Source organism: Arachis stenosperma, chromosome 10 (genome assembly GCF_014773155.1).
Source record: "Arachis stenosperma cultivar V10309 chromosome 10, arast.V10309.gnm1.PFL2, whole genome shotgun sequence".
NCBI lineage: Eukaryota > Viridiplantae > Streptophyta > Magnoliopsida > Fabales > Fabaceae > Arachis > Arachis stenosperma.
In genome coordinates this window covers 24,644,396-24,659,102 of record NC_080386.1, presented here as the reverse complement: position 1 = coordinate 24,659,102, position 14,707 = coordinate 24,644,396, and the positions used below count along the sequence as shown (strand labels likewise).

The 14,707-nt window shown below is 38.1% G+C and overlaps 1 protein-coding gene across 1 annotated transcript; it reads left to right on the top strand.

Moving 5' to 3' along the window:
- Positions 1-5,928: 5,928 nt before the first annotated feature.
- On the top strand, positions 5,929-6,741 carry LOC130956889 (uncharacterized). The gene has a single exon (XM_057883833.1). The coding sequence runs from the start codon at positions 5,929-5,931 to the stop codon at positions 6,739-6,741; it is 813 nt and encodes a 270-aa protein (XP_057739816.1).
- Positions 6,742-14,707: the final 7,966 nt, after the last annotated feature.

The following is a 14,707-nucleotide window of genomic DNA, read 5'->3' as shown; positions in this document are numbered from 1 at the left end:
ATATTAATATTAATATAGAAGTAAGATTTTTTTAATTTATTTTTTTATAAGCAAACAATAAATTTTTGTTGGCATAACTCTTTTAAAATCTCTTTTCTCATCATTCTTAATAATAGAGTCTTTTTTTTTTTGTTATTTCCTCTTATAACTAATTATTCATTCAGTGAGAAAATATATATATGAACCTATATATAAATATACATAAATATACAATGGTTAATTTAATAGCTAATTTTTAGTATATACAATAATATTTTTATCTAAATAATGCATAAAAAAATAAATAATAATGGTTCTTCTATTTTTGATAATGTCATTTCACACATAATTTTTTATATTGTATATTTGTATTTTTTTAAATGATATTATTAAAATAAAAATGTTCATATTCATTTTTTTATAGAAAATATAGTTATATATATGAATACTTAAATTTAATACTCAATAAATCTGATAAAAAATAAGGTTCTCAACTTTTTTTTATTTGAATTTAACTAAAATTCACAAATTTTATTTTTCAAAGAAAAACTAAAGAAAAAAAAAAGTATTTTTCCTTTTTTATTCATAGTAGATTTGATGTTGAAATAGATTTTTTTTTCTTTTAAAAAAAATGTGGTGATAAAATAGATGAATTTAAAATTTTTTTCTCTCTCTGTCTCCTATAGCAACTGCCCCCTTATTGTCCTTTTCATTCACTTTTCAAGGATAAACTGGTCATTTCCTGTATCACTCTAAGACAAAATAAAACTTGCAACATAACTGTACTTGGCATAATGATCTTTAAAAAAATACCCTGGAGCACTTGAAACGTTTCCCAACTTATAAACTTTAACCCCACAAATAATTATTCCTCACCGTCAGGACTATTAGGTAGCATTTGGTGGAGAGACATATACTAAAAGACTGAGACTGAGAGATAGAGACTAAGAGACAGAGATGAAAATAAGTTTTAGTATTCTGTTTGGTGCCAAGTGCGAGACAAAAATTGAAACAAGAATAAAATTCTAATTTAATTTGCACAAAGGATAAAATTGGAATTAATTAATTAAAATGAGAGTATTTTAGGTATAAAATGCTATTAAAGTTTCAGTCTCTATTTTTAAAAATATCAGTCCCCTGTGTCCCTACATTTTAGAGGTATTGAAATACTGAAATTTTGGGGACAAAAACAAAAATTTTAGTACCAGTCTCTGAGCCAACAAACATGATACTGTGTCTCAGTCTCTCAGTCTCTGTCCTAATACTGCAAAACAAACGCTACCTTAAGAAAGAAAAAGGAGAAATAAGGAGTGTGGCTAATACGTATACATATGTACATATATAATGGTGGAATCCATTGAAGCAAGACACCTACCCATTTGCTATTATACTAATCGTTATCATCTAGCTTCATTTAAATTCATTGCATGCACGTACTCCGTACTCAGAGAGAATGAGAGAAGGAGAGAGCGAGAACGAGTGTTTGAGGGCGAAACACAGTGAGGATGGCGGCCATGCCGTCGGAAGAGATAAGGGGGAGAGTGTGGGTGGGGGTGCATCCGGTGCCAAGGAGGGTTTTTCACGGGAGGGTTTTTCAAAGTCTACAAAGATCTCCTTTAGAGATAAAGTCATTGGTCCAGAGAAATCGAAAGCCTTTGCACTTGCAGGATCGCTATTTGGGGATAGTATAGCGACAGTGGTGGGCAAGCAGGGTGATCCCCAAACTCCATGTGTAAACTTCACTGAAGAAGCCAAGCTTTGTTTGGCAGAGCCTTATCGAGAAGCTTTGGTGATAAAGGTTCTTGATAAAAATTATAGTTACACAGCTCTTTCACACAAGCATCGGATGGTTTGGCGCATCAAAGGTGGCTTTGATCTGCTTGATGTGGGGTTTGGGTACTTCATGGTAAAATTCGATGCAGGTGAAGATCGTGAGAAGGTCATGCTTGGTGGCCCGTGGTTGATTGAGGGACACTATGTTGCTGTAAAGCCGTGGGATATAGATTTTTGGCCATGTGAGGAATCCTTCGGGTCTACACTTGTATGGGTTCGGATTTCGGGGCTCCCAATCTGGTGCTATCAGGAACAAGCCATGATGCGTATTGCTTCTGCAATAGAAGTTCCCATCAAAGTAGACTTAGCCACTAAGTTGGTTGAGAGAGGACGATATGCCCGAGTATGTGTTCAAATAAATTTAGGACTGCCAGTGATCAAACATATCATTGTGGAAGGCGTAACTCATGTAGTGGAGTATGAAAGTTTAAATTTAATTTGTAACTCTTGTGCACGTTATGGTCACGATATGGCACAGTGCTTGGGTAGAGACTCTAGGGAAGGAAAGAGTGCTGATTTCGATGCCACCAAGCCACGAGACGGTACAAAGGCAGTGCCACATCCTGAGACCAAAATTCACAATTCAAATGAAGTAGAACCTGATGTGGTAGGTGGCGTTACTGGCGAGAATCCTGCACCGAGTTTACAAAAGGATTTAGAGGCTAATAATTTGGAAGGAAATAATGTTGAGGAGGTTTGCATGCATGATGAACCAGGCTGGGAGCAAGTTGTGAGGAAAGGTAAAACCAAGCTGGGCCAGAAGCAATCTAACAAGGTCTAAAGAGGCACTCAATCCAGAACCGATTCGGATAGAGTAATCAGGCCCACCATCCACTTCTCTCACACGAGTAGATCCAGCTCTTATCGTGCCAGGGTCGGGTCACGAGTCAAGGTCGGACACAGTGCTTTCTGTGTTGGTGAGACGTCGATCTCCTCAACCCGACACACCCCAGTGCCTTGCGGGTCCTCTCTCTGGAAACGACCAAGGCCGGGGTCCCTACAGAGCTCGCCAGTTGAGAAGAATGGAGGCACGGTGGTGGAAGCATCGTCATGTCTTCCTGCAACCGTGAAGGAGGATGTTACCGTGGCGGTTCCATTGGTGAAGGAAGGCGCATTGCCGGCTGTTATTGCGTCGGTATGCGGGAATAAGGAGACATTCCATGGAGATCCGGAAAACCTGAAGGTCACGGGAGTCACTTCTGCTGGGCAAGCCTCGGTTTGAGGTTGGTGAAGCACTTTGATTTCCTTGTTTTATAATTTTATATTTTATATTATGGATAGCTTAAATATAATAGTTTGGAATATTAGGGGTGCTTCTAATAAGTTAGCCCGGGTGAATTGTAAAGAGCTGGTTAGGAAATTTAAACCTGTAATTTTTATTGTGGTTGAAACTCATTGTCCTTTTCAACACTTGAAACTGTTTTGGGAAAGACTTGGTTATCACCCTATTGGTATAGTGGAGGCGTCAGGACATAAGCGGGGGTATCTGGTTCCTTTCTGCAATGCAGGGTGTTCACTGCAAATGGGTTGATGCTTTCGATCAGTGTGTTACAGTTGAGGTTCAAGTAAATAATGTGATTTGGAGGTGCAGTGGTATCTATGGTAGTCCTCAATTTAATACCAGAGTTCTGCTTTGGGATTATCTTGTTACTCAGTCTTCGTCTTTCTGCGGACCATGGATTGTTCTTGGTGATTTTAATGAAGTACTATTCTCTCATGAATCTAAGGGTTGCCTCTTCTCGAGTCGTCATGCAGCTCGGCTTGCTACATCTCTAGGGGATAGTAATCTGTTTGACTTGAAGACTATTGGAAGACGGTTTTCTTGGTACAGAAGGGTTAAAAATGGTGTTGAGGTGGCAAAAAAATTTGACCGGGTCTGTATCAATAGTGGCTGGCTATCTCTCTTTACAGAGGCTTACGCAAAAATTTTAAATAGGCTTTAGTCTGATCATTGTCCTATCCTAGTGCGCTGTGCAGGTCGTCCCCAACCAAAAAAGAATAGACCTTTTCGGTTTATTGCGGCTTGGGCAACTCATCCAGAGTACAGAAATATTGTGAACCAGTCATGGTAGGCTGGCTACAGAGAGATGCATGGCAAGCTTTCAGAAGTGCAGAAGAACTCTTTGGAGTTTAATTCTAAAGTATTTGGCAACATTTTCGTTAGGAAATGCAAATTGGAGAGACAGATTAATTTCCTTCAGAAGCGACTTGAAGTAATGGAGGATTTGTCTATGCGGCAAAAAGAAAAACAACTGATTGAGGAATTTAATAACACGCTTGTGCAGGAGGAACTTCTATGATTTCAAAAATCCAGAGAGCAGTGGGTAAAATTTGGGGATAGAAATACCAAATTCTTTCATGTCCAGACTCTTGTGCGGAGAAAACATAATAAGATTCATGGTCTCTTTCTTCAAGATGGGGTATGGGAAACGGACCCGGATGTCCTTAGAAGGGAAGTTGAATCCTTTTATAAACACCTATTCTGCCAGTCGGAGGATGTAGACTTAGGTTATCTTGGTGATGTGCCGCTACCTTCCCTGAATGATGAAGCCTGTTGTAGCCTCACAGCGCCAGTTACTCTCGGCCGTTTTCAGTATGCATTCTTTTAAGGCGCCGGGCCCTGATGGGTTTCAAGCTTTATTCTTTAAAGAATACTGGGAGATTGTTGGTTTTGATGTTTGGACTATGGTTCGTCATGCGTTCTCTGGTTTGGATATGGATCCAAGGATGATGGAAACTCTTGTGGTTCTTATTCCGAAGGTAGAAAACCCGGTTTCCTTGAAGGATTTCCGACCAATTAGTCTCTGTAATGTGGTTTACAAAGTTATAACGAAGGTTCTGGTCAATAGACTTCGTCCCCATCTCAAAGAGATTATTGGGCCCCTTCAAGGAGGGTTTATCCCGGGGAGAGGAACCCCAGACAACATCATTGTAGCACAAGAGGTTCTCCATTTCATGAAGAAGACAAAGTCAAAGAAAGGCACCTTGGCCTTTAAGATTGATCTGGAGAAAGCGTACGATAGAGTGGATTGCGGATTCCTGAAACAAACCCTGGTGAGTTTTGGCTTTCCTCCTCCGACAGTCAATCTGATTATGCGTTGTGTCACTGCTTCCTTACTGTCTATCCTCTGGAATGGGGATAGATTAAATAGCTTCACTCCGAGCAGGGGTCTTAGGCAAGGAGATCCTATATCACCGTATCTGTTTGTGCTGTGTATGGAGAGATTGTCTTGTTCTATTAATCAGCAAGTTGATAAGGGCTTGTGGAAGCCGGTTGCGGTTTCTAGAGGGGGTCCAAGAATTTCTCATTTGATGTTTGCCGATGATTTGCTTCTTTTCTGTAAAGCTGAAAAATAGCAAGTTCAAACTGTAATGGTAGCTTTGGAAAATTTCTGCAGAGCCTCTGGGATGAAGGTTAATGTGGAGAAATCTAAAGCGCTATGCTCTAGGAATGTTTCAACAACAAGAAAAGAGATTTTCACTGGAGTCTCCTCCATCAGATTTGTCCAGAACTTGGGCAAGTATTTAGGGGTGAACCTTAATCACTCTCGGGTGACACGCACAACTTTCAATGATGTTCTGGACAAGATTCGGGGAAGGCTAGCCAGTTGGAAAGGGAGATTGCTTAATAAGGCAGGTAGACTCTGTTTGCTCAACTCGGTAGTGACTGCGATTCCTACTTATCGTATGCAAGTATCTCTCTTCCCTAAAGGGGTAACTAATAAGATAGAATCCATGATGCAAAACTTTCTATGGAAGGGTCAAGCTGATGGTAGAGGCCTGAATCTAGTTAACTAGAAAGTGTTGGTCACCCCTAAGAAGTTTGGAGGTCTGGGAATTAGAGATCCTTTTTGTGCCAATATTGCTCTTCTTGGAAAACTAGTTTGGCAACTTTTTCACCATCCCGATAAGCTATGGGTTCAACTGTTGACAGAGAAATACCATTCTTCTAAGGATGATTGTCTTAGTCGGTCTCGAGAAAGGGGATCTTATGTTTAGAAGAGTATATGTCGAGCTTGGGATATCCTGAAGGAAGGTTTTATTTGGTGCATTGGGGATTTGGAACAGAACTTTTGGTTTTCTAAATGGAGAAGAGAGGGGCGACTGTGTCAGGAGATGGATTATGTTCACATTTCTGATTCGGATCTCAGGATCTTGGACCTTTGGTCATCTGGACAGTGGAACCTTGAGAATATCTATTCTCCTCTGAATCAGTCTCTGCAGAGCAACATTAATTCTTACAACCCAGATGTTCAAGCTGGTTCAGAGGTCGGTTGGTGTTGGACTGGTGCGGTTTCAAAGGTTTATAATGCTCATAGTGGTTATTTGTGGCTCAGTAAGAAGATGTTTAGTTGGGAGGATAGGGGTAATTGGCTTTGGCTTTGGCGTCAACATGTTCTGGAAAAGCACAAATTTTTGGCCTGGCTATGTCTTCGGGAGGCTCTTCCTACTGCTGCATTTCGTTTTAGGAGGGGCATTTCGCACACGAATAGCTGTCCACGATGCTTCTCAGGTCAGGAATCGGTATTACATTGTATTCGGGATTGTCCAAAAGCCCAACTTGTTTGGCAAGCTTTAGAGATCTCTGATCAACCAGTGGATTTGATGAGTTGGTTCTTACATAATAGCAAACAGCGCCCCTTTAGATTCTTTTCTGGTCTCTGGTGGATTTGGCGTTCGAGGAATAACGAGATCTTTCATCCTCACGACCATTGGACCACAGACAAGGTGATTGGTATGGCTTTGTCCTTGGAAAAGGAGCTCCGAAATATTTTTGAGTTGCAACGACTGTCTATCCCCTCAACCATTAGTGGCTCTTGGATTCCCCCCTCAGTGGGTACCTTTAAGATTAATTGTGATGCTAGCTATCCTGGCAGTGGTGATCGAGTTGATTTTGCTTGTGTTAGCAGAGATTGGAAAGGAAGGTAGAAACGAGGCTGTCTGGGAACAATTGAGAGTCGTAGCATTTTGCAAGGAGAGTTGTTTGCTATTTGGAGAGGCTTTCTTTTAGCATGGGACTCGGGACAAAGAGACATTATATGTGAGACAGATTGTGTGGAGGCTTTTACTATTGTCAATAATTTACAAGATTGCTCTGGGTTTATTGATCATTTGGTGTTAAAAATTCGAGATATCATGTCTTGGAAATGGCATGCTGATCTTCGGTTGATCTTGAGAGATGCAAATACAGTAGCAGACATCATGGCAAAGACCGCAATGAGGACCCTTTCTCCCCAAGTGGAGCTTCCGTTGCCTTGGAAAGAATTTGAGAGTAGTATTCAGCGAGATTGCCTTTCTTAAGCAGTTTCTTATTTTTTTTCTTGTTCTTAGTTTTTGTTTATTTTCTTTTAAGTCACCAAAAAAAATTCATTGCATGCACGATGAGAAAGAAGAAAAAAAAGAGAAGTGACCGAGAGAGAAAGAGAGAGAACCGTACCTTTTTTGATCTTCGAGTTCGATTTCTTGATATTTCTAACTCTAATTAAAAATCTAATTTAATAAAAGTGTTATCTTTTCTTTACACATTGGTATTACTTTTGTTCAATAAAAATTGACGGTAACGTAGCTCTTCTTTTCCTTGAGTTCATTCAATTAGAGTTCTAGGAGGTACAGAAAATTTTTGATGTTTTTCTCTCCAGTAGTTCAGTCAGAAAATTTCTTTAAAATTTTCGCTGATTCTGATTTCGTACGGATGTAGGGGGTTCGTTTTAAAATTATAAGTTCTTAATGTATGAATGCTCAAAAGCTTAATGAATAATTGCAAATAATTTATGATTGTCTGGACTGGCTGAATGACGAATTTGTGTTGAATTTATGACTATGAAAATAATTGAATTTGATGAATACATGTTTGATTTTCTGAATGTTCGAGAATACTAAAGATTCTGATTTATAGCTAGTTGTGATGAGAATTGTCGAAACTGTGGCTGTGAATAAACTATGTGTATGTTTGAGTAAAATGATGTAAGAATTGAGAATAGTGTATGGATAGAGATAAGTCAAGGAATGATGAAAGTGAAGGAGCACATGAGGGTGGTGAAGTCTATTTTAAGGAGAAGTTCTGCCAAGTTTTTGTAAACTATACAAAAAAGTGATTTTATTTTGGAAACCTGATTTACAAGCTTATTTTAAAAAATGACTCTATGTTAGAGAAAGATTTGATTTACATATTTACTCATAATTGAGAAAAGTGTTTTTGTATTAAAAATTTCACTTATTGGAAGTGATTTTTGAGAATTGTAAATGGATTTATAATATTGAATTTGATTTGTTTGAATTATCAAGAAGGGGTTTTTGAGAATTGAATATGGTTTGGCAGGAACCCTTGAAGGGTGGCAAAGTCTGGATTTTAGAGGAAATATTACAAAAATTTTTATAAAACTCCGAGGCTTGTTTAAAGCGTTATCTAAAGGAGAGTTGAATTTAAAAACTATATTATTTATTTTCGATTTGTTAAGAAAAGAATAAATTATGCTATGATTTTAAATTGTGAGGAAAAGAATTTTGTTTTGAGATCTTTATTATGGAACTGAATTTTTCTTTAATTAAACATTAAAGAAGTTTGGGTATATGAAAATTAAAGATTTTAATGCTAAGACTGGTATACCTATGTGGTGATGTGGAGGTAAGAGTGATTGATTATTTGGTGATGCAGAGGTATGTGTAATTAAGCGGTGATGCGGAGGTATGTTTAATAATGTAGGTGATGCGGATGCATAATAAAGAGAAAGAGAATGAAAAGTGCTAATGCGGGAATGTCCGCCTAACTGATAGCATATTGCATAATTGAATGGGCCTTTGTACCAAATTGTTAATGCGAAAGTGCCCGCCTAACTGATAGCTTAAGGTTGCTAATGCGGGAATGTTCGCCTAACTGATAGCCTGTTTCTACCGTGATGCTAAGATATCCTAATTGACATACCCATGATGATACTTGTGCCTAACTGACACGGTAAAGAAACCATATTCAGGGTTCACCTCGAGTAACATTGGGTTGCAAGTAGCCAACCGACGCGTGTGCTCATAGCCTGTTTAGGACAGACATGCATCATATTATTTGCATATTTGCATTTGGTTGTGTTTTGCTTGTTGTATTTTCTATGTGACTGTGATAGTTGTCTTATTCTGTCTTGCTTGTGTGTTCAATTGGATCTCTGGTACTATTAGTTTACGTATTAAAGTGTTTAAGAATTATTGTTGTAAATGAATTTTATTTTAAGTTCAGAAATTTTAATGAAAGTAATTAATTGTCTAAAGTAAAATTAAAAAATATTTTCAAAGGCTTGAGAAAAGAATAGTTTTACCGAGTAAAGTCAATTATTCGCATTTTGTTCATTACTTTTACGGCATTCACTTTTTCTACTGAGAACAAGCGAGGACGACGTTCTCACCCCCTACAGATTTTTCTTTCAGCAACAGGTTCAGGAATCCTTGGCATGGAGCTGTAACTGAACATCAGAGCTATATGTAAATATGTATCCGTATTTTCTGTAGTTGGTTTAGCCTTAGACTTTTCCCTCGCCATTTATTGTTTTTGAATTTTTTTAAAGGGGTAGGACTTTTATTTGAGAATCTTGGAATAAGTCTATATATATATATATATATATATATATATATATATTGCTATGTGAGTATATATTTTGTGATTAAGAGTTTTAAAGTAAACACCTTTCAATTTCTTGACTAAAATTCTGGTTCGTGTTTGCGAAGGCTCAATATTAAATAAAGATAATATAAAATAAAAATGTTTAGAGGTAAGTAACGCCTAAAATTTTAGTACGATCATGAGGTGCTAAAAGTTAGGTGTTACAGCTTCAACGTATTTATGCTGAATGAGGGAAAGAAGAATGCTTCTTCTTAAGTGGTTTTGGGATAACTTGTTGGGCTTGAGCCAAAATCTTTAAAATTAGTGTCAAAATTCTCCTATTAATGAGCTCTTTCCTATTTTACTATAAAATTTACATTTCTAATTTTCTTTATTAAAATTTAATTTATACATTAAGTATTCGCTAATTTAACGGGGTTTACATCCTACCCACCTAACAGAGAATTTTACCCTCAAAATTTAGATTTAGTTACCTGAAAAGAGGTGTGGGTAGTCCTTCCATATATCCGATTCGAGCTCCCAAATATTCTCTTCAATACCAGCTCGACTCCAAGCGACTTTCACTAATGATACCTCCTTCCCGCGTGATGATTGGATTTTTGACGGTTTAGAATTTACAAATGAATTCTCGTTGCAAGTATAGTTTCTAAACCAATCACTAATCCTTTCATACAAAAAGTTGTTTGTCACTAAAACAAAACCCTAAAATTTATAAACCGAAGTATTCAAACCTCGGGTCGTTCTCCCTAGGAATTACAATAAAGTGTCTTGTTATTGGTTATGAGTTATTTTGGGGTTTTGGATAAGAAGCATGAAAAGTAAATGGCAATGAAAATAAACTAACAACTATAAAAGGCTCTTGGCAAGGTATGAAAATTAGAAGTCCTATCCTAGTTATCCTTCTCAATTGTGATGAGCATTGTTCATTACTACCACTTAGTTAACCCTTACTAAATAAAGGAAAGTCAAGTGGATGAATTGACTTGAGCCACAAGTCTTAGCCAACTCCCAAAGAAAGACTAGCTTTAGTGCACTCCAAACCAATTAGCAATCTCTCCAATTATCAATCAACAAAGGAATTAGATAACTCAAGTGTCACTAATTACTCTACCTAGGCCAAGAGGAACAAAATCTACACTAAAACTAAAAGAGACATTTCAACAAACACATAAAGTGCAATAGAAGTAAACATTATTAAATGCAAGAATTAAAGGAATCTACAACTACAAAAACAAGAGATCAACAATAGAAAAGCAAAGAAGACACATTTAGTATGAATTACCTCTTATTGAATTGGAAGAATGTAGAAGGAACAATACTAGATCTACAACAAAATATAAGAACAACATAAAGAAAATTACAACAAAAGAGTAGAAGAAGAATGAATGTAACTACAAGGAATTGAGATGTAGAAGTAGAAGAAAGCAAAGATTAAAATCTAGATCTAAGAACCAAACCTAATCCTAATCCTAATTCTAGAGAGAAGAGAGAGCTTCTCTCTCTAGAAACTACTTCTAAACTAATCCTAATGTGTGGAAATGAACTAATGGTAACTAACATATGTTTTCCTCTTCACTCCTTGGGTTAAATAGCATCAGAAATGAGTTGGATTGGGCCCACAAGGCTTTAGAATTCGCTGGCCACGTTTTGCTTTAAGTGAACCAGGTGGCAGCAACGGCGCGTGCACGTACTATGCGCGTGCGCGCTACCATACGTGTAGCAACTATGACAAATCTTATATCGTTTCGAAGCCCCGGATGTTAGCTTTCTAACCCAACTGGAACCGCATCATTTGGACCTCTGTAGCTCAAGTTATGGTCGTTTAAGTGCGAAGAGGTCGGCTTGACAGCTTTCCGGTTCTTTCATTTCTTCATGAGTTCTCCAACTTTTCATGCTTTCTTTCTTCATTCCCTTGATCCAATCTTTGCCTCCTAAATCTGAAATCACTTAACAAACATATCAAGGCATCTAATGGAATCAAGGTAAATTACATTTATCTATTTTAAGACCTAAAAAGCATGTTTTCACTCTTAAGCACAATTAAAGGAGAATATACAAAACCATGCTATTTCATTGAATAAATGTGGGTAAAAGGTGATAAAATCCCCTAAATTCAATACAAGATAAGCCCTACAAATGGGGTTTATCACCGTGCAAACGCTTGATGCTAGTGTCGTCGATCCTAACCGTGATTATTGGTAATGTTAGATCTTCCTTCAATTGAACTAATTCTGCCTCCAGAACATGGCTTGCATCAGGAGTATATTTATGAAGCTGTGATACGTGAAATACATCGTGTAGGTTCGATAGGTGCAGCCGTAAAGCAATTTTATAAGCCACCGGTCCAATCCTCTTCAAAATCTCAAAGGGTCCGATGTAACGGGGATTAAGTTTCTTCGTTTTAATGGCTCTTCCCACTTCGGTTGTTGGAGTAACCTTCAGAAACACATGTTCACTTTCTTTAAATTCTAAAGGCTTCCACCTTTGGTCTGCATAGCTCTTCTGACGACTCTGAGCAACAAGCATTCGGCTTTGGATCTTTTTTATTTGTTCAGTGGTCTCAACTATCATCTCAGGCCCTAACAAGCTCTTCTCTCCAGCTTCATACCAGCACAATGGAGATTGATACTTTCTACCATACAGAGCCTCATACAGAGTCACTCCGAAACTCGCATATAGCTATTGTTATAAGCAAATTCCACTAGAGGCATATACCGATCCCAGCTCGTCGGCTGGTCCAAAACACAAGCCGTCAGCATATCCTCCAAAATTTGGATAGTTCTCTCTAACTGACCATCTGTTTGAGGGTGATGTGCAATGCTCAAGCTCAACTGAGTCCCAAATTCTCGCTAAAAGGCTCCCCAAAACCTTAATGTGAACCGATGATCCCTGTCGAATATAATGGTAGATGGCACACCATGCAACCTTACAATCTCTTTAATGTACATTTGAGCTAACTCTTCCATCATGCAACTCATCCGAATGGGGAGAAAGTGAGCCGACTTAGTCAGTCGATCCATAATCACCCAAACGGCATCACAACCCATTCGAGTCCTAGGTAAGCCCGACACAAAGTCCATTGCAATACTTTTCCACTTCCATTGTAGAATCTCTAAAGGCTGGAGAGTTCTTGATGGTATCTGATGCTCAATTTTAACTTTCTACAAGTTAAACACTTGGAAACGTGCAAAGCCACATCATTCTTCATTCTCGGCCATCAGAACATCATTTTCAGATCTTGATACATCTTGGTGTCTCTCGAATGGATTGAAAACCCATTTTTGTGAGCCTCCTTCAAGATACTCTGTCGTAAGTCTCTGACATTCAGCACAATGATTCGGCCCTTGATCCTCCAGAATCCGTCCTTATCCTCTGACACTCTCCACCGCTTTTCTTGCTCAATAGCCGACAATACTTTCTGTAAATCTTTATCATCTTGATGAGCTTTTAGGAGTTCAACTTTAAAATCACTCGAAACTTGCAACTGACTTAAACACAGAGTCCCGGAATCTTCTCTAACTCCTAGTTTCAAACCTTAGAATGCTTTTAGCAGCTCTTTCTCTCGCAGCATCATCCAAGCAGCATATAGAGATTTTCGACTCAAGGCATCTGCCACAACATTTGCCTTTCCAGGGTGGTAATTCAACTCGAAGTCATAGTCCTTTAGAAGCTCCATCCACCTCCTCTGACGCATATTCAACTCCTTTTGCTCAAAGAGGTACTTCAAGCTTTTGTGGTCTGAGAAGACTTCAAACCTGACACTATAAAGGTAATGTCTCCAAATCTTCAGAGCAAACACAACGGAAGTAAGTTCCAAGTCATGAATTGGATAATTCATCTCATGCGGCCTTAACTACAGTGAGGCGTATTCTACGACCTTACGGTGCTACATTAGCACGCACCCCAGGCCCTTCAGAAATTTATCACAGTACACTTCAAATGGTTCACTCGGCTCAGGCAACACCAACACAGGTGCAGTGGTCAACCTCGGCTTCAATGCTTGAAAACTCTCCTCACACTGAGGAGTCCAGACAAAAGGTGCATCCTTCCTAGTCAACTTGGTTAAAAGGCGAGTTGTGAGAACCCTTTAACAAATCTCTGATAATAACTTGCCAAACCTAAGAAACTCCTAATCTCTATCACAGAAGTTGGTTGCTTCCAATTCATCACTGCCTCCACCTTAGTAGGATCCACAGCTATTCCTTGCTTGCTCACCACGTGGCCAAGAAACTTCACCTCATTCTTCCAGAACTTGCATTTAGATAACTTGGCATATAGTTTTCTTTCCTTTAAAATTTGCAGCAGAATCCGTAAGTGATCCACATGCTCTTCTTCTGTCTTGGAGTAAATAAGAATGCCATCAATGAAGACACAACAAACTTATCTTGGTACGGCCGGAAAATTCTATTCATGTAGTCCATAAATATTGCCGGAGCATTAGTTAACCCAAAAGACATCATTGTGTACTCATAGTGACCATAATGCATTCTGAAAGCAGATTTTAAAATGTCCTCACCTCTAACTCTTATCTGATGATACCCAGATCGCAAGTCAATCTTAGAAAATATGTCGGCTCCTTGTAGTTGATCCATTAGATCATCAATCCTTGGTAGTGTGGGTGAGTGTGGCGCTAAACTTGAAAAATCCCACGAGTGAGGGTCGTACCAAGTAATACCTGAGGTGAGTAAGGGTCGATCCCATGAGGATTGATGGATCAAGCAACAATGATTGAGTGATTGGCTTAGTCAGACAAGCAAAAAATGATGTCGAGAGTTCAATTGCATAGAAATAGTAAATTCAGAAAATTAGAAAGCAAGCAGTAAACAGGTTGTGAAATATATATGAGAAAACAGTTAAGGTTTCAGAGTTGTTTATCTTTCGAATTAACTTTTCTTACCAACTATTTTAATCATGAAAGATTCAATGCATGGTAAACTATATATGATTAAACCCTAATTCCTTAGTGATTTAGTCTTCTCTAACCTAGTTAACTGCCAATTCCTTGGTCTCTTAAGTTCAATTAGAGGGTTAAGTTCAATTCTAGTTTATATGCCACAAAAACCCTAATTACCCAAATATAAGAGGATCATATGTCACATATCCCGTTGAGTCTAGATAATTAGAGGTTTAGGAGAATCTGTTTTCAAGTTGTTGTTTAGGTAAATTGCTTTTCCAAGGTTTACAGGAACTCAAATAGAATAAGGGTTATTCTTCCGATCTACCCATATCCTTAAGATGAAAAATGAAAACAAATTCTTGAAATTGAAATCAAAATAGTAATTCAAATAG